This window comes from Nipponia nippon, unplaced genomic scaffold (genome assembly GCF_047370975.1).
Source record: "Nipponia nippon isolate SJK-2023a ecotype South Korea unplaced genomic scaffold, ASM4737097v1 scaffold_7, whole genome shotgun sequence".
Classification (NCBI taxonomy): domain Eukaryota; kingdom Metazoa; phylum Chordata; class Aves; order Pelecaniformes; family Threskiornithidae; genus Nipponia; species Nipponia nippon.
In genome coordinates, this window is record NW_028262391.1 from 48616838 (window position 1) to 48626876 (window position 10039).

Below are 10039 nucleotides of genomic sequence, written 5' to 3' on the forward strand. Positions count from 1 at the left end.
ACGTCACCCACAATCACCAGTGAAGAAAGGAGTTAGGTTTTTTTTGTTCCGTGAAATATTACCAAAGTTGTGGGGAGGAAAGAGAAGGCCTGAAAAAGCCAAAAAGCAAGAGTATTACACAAGTTTATGATAAGAAGTTAGGCAACTAAAATTACCAGAAGAGGGGAAGTCGAACTCTGCTAAGGCACTCCTATTGTGTGAAGTACAGCAGAAGCTAAATTACTGCAAACAGTTGTGTTCCCTGCCTATAGCACAAAGACGTACCCAAAATTCACTGAATGTGTAATCACATTTAAACCAATTTAGTTTCTTAGTTCTGATAGTTTCACAATAGTTTAAAAATGGCAAAGACTTTGCAGAGTAATGTAAAAAATAAAGTTCTTACTGTTTGCTGCTTCTGAAGTGAAATTAATGTCAGCAAAAATGAGCGTTAAATCCTTAGAAAAATTTTAATTACAACAGTTAGAAATGACTAAAAAAATAATTTAAAAGGATGTAGTCTTAAAGCCTGTTTGAACAATTCTTTGCGTCTGTATGTTTCCTCCCCCAAATTAGTATGAGAAGATGAAAACCAAACATGAGTTCATGTTATTTTCCTGAAATATTTGTTTTTGGGAGGGAGGCATGGGAAAGAGCGCTAATCAATCTTTCCTGTAGTGTGCGTTAAAGGACAAGCGAGACAATTTTAAGATGCTGGGCTCATGAATTCAGATGTAATCCTCTATGTTATTACTGTTTGATTTTTCAAAACCTATGATCATCCTGTGAACGCAGGACACTGACAGGACGCATCACTGGGAAGCATAATGGTGTCAAATTTAACACTGCTGGGCGTATTTTTTCATTCCCTACTTATGAACCATCTGTCCTCAAAAAGATTTGGAACCCAGTGGCAATGACCTAGGAATTATTTTCATACTTATTAATAAAGGAATTGAAGCTGATAGTTCTCATATGAAACAGTGGGGAGCTTTTCCCCCATGTTCTGGTGGCTTTTTTTTGTAACTCTTGGTCCTTATCGGGTTTACTTGTCCCGTTCTTAATCTCATCAGCCGCATTTCCACTGCCGAGACTTTCAAAGGAACACCAAGTGCTGCAGATAAAATGATGAAGGTGTGAAAAGCTCCTGCTCAGAAGCTAAATCAGAATCACATGTCAACACAGGTCAGCCTCCATCTCTGGCAGGATCATTGTTTTTAATGCAATTTACTAATTAAAAATGAGTACCAGATTACGGAAAGTCTGGAATGAAGCGGCTTGCTAAAATAGTGTCTTAGTTCCTTGAACTGCCTGCACCAGAGTCTGCTTTTCATTAAACTGTAATTCATTTGAATATTGCTCGGCAATTATTAAAGGCTCTTCTGAAAAGAACAAACGCGGTTTATGTTTCATAATCAGCCCTCCGTGTTTAGCCTGGAGCTGCTTTTACTACAGATGGAAATCCGTAGCGGGGCTGCGGCAGGTGTATTTTATTCAGCAGATGTACTGTAAACGCATTACAGCAGATTAGCTGGATTTCTTCCTTTAAATGTACACTGCGAGATCCAACTTGCAAGCCAGCTGTTTCTTACCGGCCCCTTTAATCTTCCAGAGCCCGGCTTTGCCTCTTCTTTTTAGCAGCTATTTCTGTAACGGATCGGACGAGGGAGAGCGCCGCGATGAATTTTAATGCTTCCACCGGGGAATCCCTCCCGCCTCCTCTTTTTGGATGAGATCCGCGAGGAAAGACCCAGAACACAGCGAGGAGGAGGAGGAGGAGAGGGACGGCGTAGCCGCGGTATTGGGGAAGGGGGAGCCGGGCGTGTAAGTAGAGAAGGTGGCGAGGGCGACAGCGCGGAGCCATGGGGGAGGAAGGATGGCCCGCGGCGTATGTCGCTGCCTGACCCGGCGCGGCGGCAGCAGCAGCAGCAGCGGCGGCAGCCGGAGCGCCGCGGCCCCGCCGCCCGCGGACACATGCGCCCGCCGGCATCCCCCAGGGCCGGCCGCGACGGGGACCGCGCCGAGGTGATCCCGCCGGGCCCCGGCGAGGGGCAGAGCCCGCGGACCGGGCGCTAGACAGCCTCGCCATCCGCCGAGAGGAGGAGCGCCGGGAGGGAGGGAGAGAGCTGGGCGGGCGGTCCCGGGCCGTGCGCTAGGCAGCGGCACAGCCGCCGCTCCCGCCGGCCGCCCCATGGATAAGGCGGGCTCGCTGCACACCTCGGTGCCCACCCCGCCGCCCCGGCTCTACCTGCCGCGCAACTTCAGCTGCAGCGCTTGCCTCTATGGCAGCCTGGCCGAGCAGTGCAGGGGGGGCTGCAGCCCCGACGGCGACGCCGCGCCCACGCCCGTGGTGCGGGAAGCGGCGGGCGAGAAGCCGCCGCCGCCGCCCCGCGGCCGGGAGCCCTCGCTGCCCGCCGTGCCGCCCAGCCCCACGCAGCGCCGCCGCGCCAAGTCGCTGCCCACGCCCGGCGACCGCAGCCTGCGGCCGGCGCTGCAGCAGAGCCCGTCTCGCCGCAAGACGGTGCGGTTCGCCGACTCCCTCGGCCTGGAGCTCACCTCCGTGCGCCACTTCTGCGAGGCCGACCTGCCGCAGGTGCCGCTGCCCGCCGCGCCGCCGCCGCTGCGCACCGCCGACCTCTTCAAGACCAGGAAGCCGCCGGCGCTGGGCGACCTGGAGCCGGTGCTCTTCGGGCCGCCGCCGCCGCCGCTGGAGCCGCTCTTCCCGCCGCAGCCCGGCGCCAGCCCCGGCTTCGCGGAGCGGGTGCGGCAGCACAAGGTGAGGCTGGAGTGGGTGCGGGCCGAGCCGGCGGGGCTGCGCGGCGCCGTCCGCGTCCTCAACCTGGCCTACGAGAAGGCCGTGTCGGTGCGCTACACCCTCAACGGCTGGGCCAGCTGCGCCGAGGTGCCCGCCGCCTACCAGCCGGGCGGCCCGGCGGACGGCCTCACCGACCGCTTCGCCTTCCTCCTGCCCCTGGGCGCCGCCGCAGCCGCCGCCGAGGCCGCGCTGGAGTTCGCCGTCCGCTACCGCGTCGCCGGCGCCGAGTACTGGGACAACAACGAGGGCGCGAACTACCGGCTGCGGGGTCGGCAGCGCGGCCCGCCCGCCCCCGGCCCGCCGCAGGACCCCGACAGCACCGCCTGGATCCACTTCATCTGAGGCGGGGGGCGGCCGCCTCCGGAGGGAGCCGCCGCCTCAGCGCGGAGGGCGGGAGCGCGGAGCCCCGCGGCGCCGGCGGGCCGGTCCTGCCGCCGCTGAGGGCCGAGGGCTGTGGCGGGCGCCCGGCGGGGCCCCCTCACGGGAGGGCCCGGCACCCCCCCGGCCTCGGCGGCCGCCCTGCCCGCCCGGGGGTCTGCGGCCCAGCGCAGGCCTCCTTTCCAGCCGCTTCTGTGTAGGTGGCTGGAAGGCATTTTCCTGAATTCTGTTTACAGATGGATCGTTTCTGTTTCCTATTTCACTAGCGATGTCGAGGGGAAACCTTCCAGGCTGTCACAGGGGTGTCGGCAGGGAGGCCGGGTGTGCGGCCGATGCGCGGTTTCCACCTCAATCTACCGGCTACCACCAAAGCAGCTGCCCGGCCAGGCTGCCATTTGCAGAATTGGCTAGTCAGGACCAGGACCCGCAGGCGCACACAAACGCTCCCGGGTGCCGGAGGTCAGGATCATCTGCTGTCGCCTCAACAGGGTGAGGCTCTGGAAACACGGAGGGCAGTGTCACAGGGCACCCGTCCGGCCACCCTGGTTGCCTGATCCTGCTTAAGCAAAGCCTGGCTCTGGCAAGGTGCTGGGTCCATGTTCAGAGCCTCGCTGACCCACTCCCGTTGATTGCCCTGCAGGGTTAAGGGCCTGCTATCGGGGCAGGGTTGAGGGACAGACTACGGTTTTGAACCCCAAAGGAGAAGAGTACGGATGCCCCCAGGTGTAGCTGTGTTTCATCACACTGTAGAAACGATTGATTGGTTTAAAGCAAAGATGTATTCTCCTTAATTTTTGAACTGTGTTGGATGTGTTTAAGCATATTTAGAAAAGTAAAACAATGTCACATAGTAATTGAAATGCAGCCCACTGAGAGACTTTATAAAGTAAGTGTTTTGTTTTAAAATTCACGTGGTATGTTGTTGTAAAGGTTTGTCAGGATCCGATGTTTGTTTCGATAGGAGTGGTCCCATAAAGCTGCTTGTGTTCAGGTCAGCAGGAAAGACGTGGAATCGCACCAAAGGAACTAGAGATGGCAGGAGTTGAATCCATAATTTTAGTCTGCATCCCAAGCAACACTTTCAGTTTTATTTCTGTTAAGACTTTAATTGAATTTCTTACCTTAAGGTATGAATGCAGGACCCTCCTTTCTGAAAAACAAAATGCTCTAACTTTTTCGTAGTAATTTCAGTAAGTGGCAGATTTTACAAAGCTGGCTAAATTTAGTCAGACAAATTGCAGAAAGTCATATCTTACCATATAAAATATATCAATAAAAATTACAGAGCATGCTGGCATCTGCTTTCAAAGGTATGTTTTAAATTGTACTAGCAGTAAACATAGTATTTTCCTTTTTTAACTTGCTTTTTCAGGAGTTCAGCTGAGTACAGGTTGTGCCGGTGCCAAATCTGGGTGCTAATTTTCCAGGATTTAGGCGTGTCTATGTTTGCAGGAAAGGGACCTCTACAAATATGGCTTCTGAGAGTGGTAAACCAATGTCAGTGTGGTCTTCCGATTAGGAAGGGCTGTAAGATCAGGCCTTTAACGTTTTGGATCTTCTGTAGCTTGTTTAGGAATGAAATGTGATTTTTAACTGCATTTTTGTGTTCCTCGAAAGGATTAAGTGTCCCAAACAGCTTGAGTAATGTTCTCGTAGAACCTTTTGACTTTGTTGGCAATTGAGAGCACTTTCATCTCCTGAGGGTCTGGTTCAGTCAGAATAATCAAACTTGCAAATTCTGGGGAGGGGGGGGGGCAAGGTCTGGAAACTTGATGGGAAAAGAGTATTTAATTTAATTTCTCTAGATCACTGTTTATGATTTAATAGAAATAATAGCAAGACTACTTTCTGTAGTATTGGTAACTTGGTTTTAATTTCCCAGTCAGTTTTCCAATCCCTGTGTTTTTAATAGAAACAGAATATAAAAGAAATGTGCTGTCAACGTGTACCGAGTATTTAATATTTTAGCATATTAAGGCCCCAATGTTGTAATAAAGGAATCCTATATATTGCTAGGACACACTTGTAAAGCTAGAATTGCAGAAGTAGTGTCTTAAAATGTTCACAATTGAAGCATAGTAAGTGGTGTATTTGATAAAGAAAGCCCAAGTGTCTTTTAGTTAAACTTATTTTTTTATAAGAGCCTTAATACTGGGGAGAAGGAAAAGGACTTGTCTCCATTTGAAAGCACTTTGAAATCTGGTGGAAATATAGCCAAACATCTTGTTATTTATGTGTTATAGCTTTCCAAAACACTTCTTGCTTGGCCTTTTTTACCCAAATAGTGAACCAACGACTGTTAGGTAGATTGATGAAAACACTTGGAGAAAAAAAATCATTTCTATGCATTTTAGATTAACTGATGCTGCAACTTTGCTTATAAAGGTTTAACAAGATTTCCTGTTTGCTGTTTTAATGGCTTTAGAAACACAAACGGTGCTAAAACCATTTTTAACAGTGAATAACTATAATTCTAGAACTTCAAAATTATTTTCCAGTGAATGGCAGTTTTCATTGTGGTTTGATTTATGCAGCATCTGCAGGTCTCTAATCATTTAAAAATCGCCTTATAGCAACTGTGGCTTAAACTCTTTAAATTTGCAATACCTAAATGGATGTACGCGCATCAAGTACACCGGCAAGTTATTGTATTACCTTTTTTTTTTTTTAATCTTGACTTAGGTGAAATTACTGTTGCTCTTCGTTGAAATTTTGTAGGCAGAATTGGGATATGGCTTTATAATACTGTTCAGATATTACTGCTCTTTTCTTTTCATTTATGGCCCCGTTTGGTCAAATACGAACGTTAAACCTTTTGAGGGTGTAGCATACCAGAAGGATGTTTCACAAAACAGGCTCCTGAGCTTTCAAGCAGTGAAGCTTATCCTCAACACTAAATTTCATGGGTGACTTTATGGGCTTGAACTTGGTCACAGATTATCAATGATATATATGCGAGTCCAGTAAGAGATGAAGTCTTCTAGAAGCATTTATAAACACCTTCTTGTTAAAGCCTGGAAAAGTAAGGTTGCGCCCAGTCAGCTTTGACTAGAGAGTGCTATTGAAGAAGCCTGTGGAAGAAGTGTTAGATGTTTTAATAGAAACTTATCAGTAGTATATGCCAAAGCTGCACTGCTTTGATTACACGTTTCATTTCTATCACATTACTTTATTTCCAGGCAAGATTTATTCAGATTTCCAAAAACATGTTCAGTTGCAATGACCGTGAGTATTTTCTCCACTGGCAGCCTTCCTGTACAGTTTCTAATCCTTTAGATTTCAGTCTGATGCTATCTATGTGTGGCTTGCTAAAAGGATTGTGGTAAATGGAGATGAAATAAAAATCCCAAGTAATACTTATACGGTATTTATATAAATGACGACTTTGAGGAGAAGAAGCTGTGTTGAAGAGGATAATTTTCAAGTTGGTGGGACGTCAATCATTTTAATGGGAGCAGGAGCAAACCAACTTTTTAAAATCACGTTTCTAAAGAGTATAGTTCCACAAAATGAACTTTCACAGACAAAGTAAAGTATTTGAAAATTTTCAAGGCAAGCATTTTCTGGAAAAAAATGTCAGCTCTTTGTATTTTTATTTGCATGAATAGAACCCGTGCCAGCTTCCTTTCCAAGTGATACTAGAATGGGTTAGGCAAGGCAATAATCCTTAGGTCATGTACTTCACTTCTAAGTGAATTATTCATAGCTTGTGTCTCTGCAGATGTAAAACTGTCTGTCATTTATTGTGCAAAATTGTAGCTTTACGAAATGTGCCATGTTATTTTATGTGCAATATAATGATACTTTATACAGTGAGTCAAATGTCTGTTTGCTGCTTCCCACTTAAACTGGTAGGTTTTTTGCATGTGCTTCTATGCCTTTCATGGCAATATTTTTGAAATCTACCCTAATTATTAGAAATCCTAACAGGAATCGGAACAATTAAGTGACTGTAAGTGGAATTTCAGCTAGCTAAACATATTACTGTTTATTAGCATAAAATCAGTAACTGAAACTGTCATACTTACTTTCAATGCATGTACATTATTTCAGGTAAAGTAACTTTTTTCTCCTTTTACCATTTGCAAGTAGCTTTTTGATGTGAACGTGTGTGCCTCGGTATCTCGGTAAACAACAGAATAAGTGCACACTCTTTGTTTCAGCGTATGTGAGGGGAAAATGTATCACTTGAATGAACAAATGTCTGTTCATGCATAAGCATGATCTCTTTACAGATACATGAAACATTTTTCCATAGCGCCAACAGGCAAACATCTGCTAATTCTGTATTTTAATGTAAAGTACCTACAAAAATACTCAGAATCTGCTTTTTAACATATTAAATATATATTGAAATTTTTATGTGCCTTTCAACATTTCCTAGGAAGAAATCTCATGTGTTCCTTAGCTCTCTCACCAAAAGTCCAATAATGGCTTTGTCATTACAATGAGACTTTTACTAAAAATATAGTAATCAATTCTAACTCCTGATACAGAATTTCTGGCACAGCTAAAAATGCATCTGTAGCAGCCAGAAGAATCTGATCATATTTTCCCATATTACAGTGAAAGAAATTACAGTCAGAAATATGTCTTCCTGGTACACATCTACAAGTATGTAGTTAGGTAAAAAAAAACCAACCAACTGTGACTATAGTTAATGTAACAAAATATATTTATTGTATATATTGACCTCTGACACAGATATTCTAAAGGTATATAAATATATTCTATCTGAAACCAGAAGTTCTAGTTTTTTATGAAATCTATTGGTGGAGACATGGTCTCTCCAGCTTTTACTGTTATTTATCTGATGCTGCATAATGCATATCGTTAAAACTTTTGGATGGATTTAATCTCTCTGCACAGTTTGTATCATAAGATTTAAGTGCTCACTGAAGAAAATTACTTTTACCTTCCAATTAGACTGCATGGCTTTTTGGCAAATCATCAGTAATTCCGTTTCCTGTATGCACTTCATGTGTACATGTTCTGAATATATGAAAGGATTACTTACTGAAATGAAAATATTTTTGAGCACTGAAATTAAGGTTTTTTCAAACATAAATAGCTTAAGGTAGGAAGTAAATATAGTCATTTTTGCTGTAAAATTAAAAAAAAAAATAGCCTTATGTAGAGCTGATCAGTATTTTTTTTTTTTAGATGGAAGATGGTGACATTTTTCTAAGTGAAACTTGTTCAGGGAAACATAGCTGTTTCAGTAGGAAGGTTTTCTCAAGTTCAGCGTATATGAGAGAATTGCCCTGGAATAGCTAAGTGCTAAGAGTACGTCCTTAACTCGGTGTATGGACTTGAATGTGGGTCTTCCATGATCAAAGTGAATACTGAGCTATAAAACCATTGGCTATTGGTTGGACTCTTTGCTTTCTCCAATTTATAAATCCATCTTTTAAATTGTTTTGCAGAGAGTACTTCTTACCCTGGATTTCCCCATCGTGTATGAATATCTTCTTCATTCAGCTATCCTGGCTTTTCTTTGAGCTTTCTGTTATTGAGAAAGGTCTGATTTTATTTTTATGCAACATAGGAAGATAATTTAAAATAATCTTTTTTGGGGGGGAAGGCAGGAAAACTGTTTTCCTTTCAATTTTAGTTTTTTAATATTAAACAGTAGCATGCAGAATAAAAATGTGCTTGAAATAACACATGCACTAGTGATTCCAAAGAATATAGCTAAGAAAAATGGCAAATGTCAGATGTGCTTTTTTTAAAAACGTATGTGCTTTGATTTAGTAAGGCAGGGAGAAAGTCCTAGTCTCCATCGCAAGTGTATTAATACCAGGGATTTCTTTCTATGCAATATTATGGTGCACCTGGTTTTTTTTAGGGATTAACTTGATTGGTGTAGTTGATGTATTGGTGTGTTCTGTATAGAATGTTCTGTTAAAAGTGTCATTAAGGAAACTATGTCTTAAATAGTGTTATGTCTTTAGGCTCTTTTTTGTCCAATCTGACTTCACTAGATCATAATTGTGCTCCTTTGAATAACAGTAACAAGACAGTATTTCAAAAAATTGTGTAATGAAGCCTCACGCATTATACTTCACTCTTTATCACCTTCTAGGACAAAAAGTTGTGTTACTGTTGTGAGTTTTAAAATTTTTCTATTTCTGTATCTTAAAAATAAGCCAAATTGTATTATACTTCTAAACTGAAAGAGCTGATACATATGTTTTTAAAGCTGATTAAAGTAGTAAAACTAAAATTGATTGGGATTACTCATAAGTCCAGTTTCTAAACGGTGGTATAACAAACGTTTGTGTGCATCCTGTAGCTGGCTTCGTGGAGGTGCACCCTGACATGGAGGTCGTGCATTTTACGGTTGATACAAAATCAGCCCTTCCTGGGTGCAAAACCTGCCTACATCTGAACATGAGTCCATGTTGTAATGCAGGAAAATTGACTGCTGTGACAGAAAATTACTGCTCTTGGGACGGTTTAAACAAACCTAGCTCCTCCCTTATAATGTTACACAAATTATTTCTCTCTGTAATAGAGATGATGTCTGTTGAAGGCAGTGTTCTTTAACATGCAAGTTTTTATTACTGTTTCTTTGATTTACCTCGACTTTGCTTAAAAAAAAAAAAGTTGTTTCTTAACTATTTACTTACCTAGTAAATTACTTTTGGTTGTAGTTTCTTCTGCAATGTTTATATTTCACCAAGTAATGTTTGTTTCTAATGTTTGTAAAAAATAATGTAATATCACCAAAAGGTCAAAATCAATGTTTTCTAATAATGCCTTGTAATTTACCTAGCCTTACGGTATTTCAGACAATTTTCCACCAAAACCGCATCTAGTCACTGGTTGTCGCAATTATGAAAAATATATATTTATAAACCTGTA

At 43.8% G+C, this 10039-nt stretch overlaps 1 protein-coding gene across 1 annotated transcript; it reads left to right on the forward strand.

The window, feature by feature from the left end:
- The first annotated feature begins 2170 nt into the window (after positions 1-2170).
- LOC148051062 (protein phosphatase 1 regulatory subunit 3E-like) lies at positions 2171-10039 on the forward strand. The gene has a single exon (XM_087738793.1). The coding sequence runs from the start codon at positions 2171-2173 to the stop codon at positions 3134-3136; it is 966 nt and encodes a 321-aa protein (XP_087594919.1). The 3' UTR covers positions 3137-10039.

Coding starts and splice junctions, on each gene's coding strand:
- LOC148051062 (XM_087738793.1), top strand. CDS start 2,171: ATGGATAAGGCGGGCTCGCTGCACACCTCGGTGCCCACCCCGCCGCCC.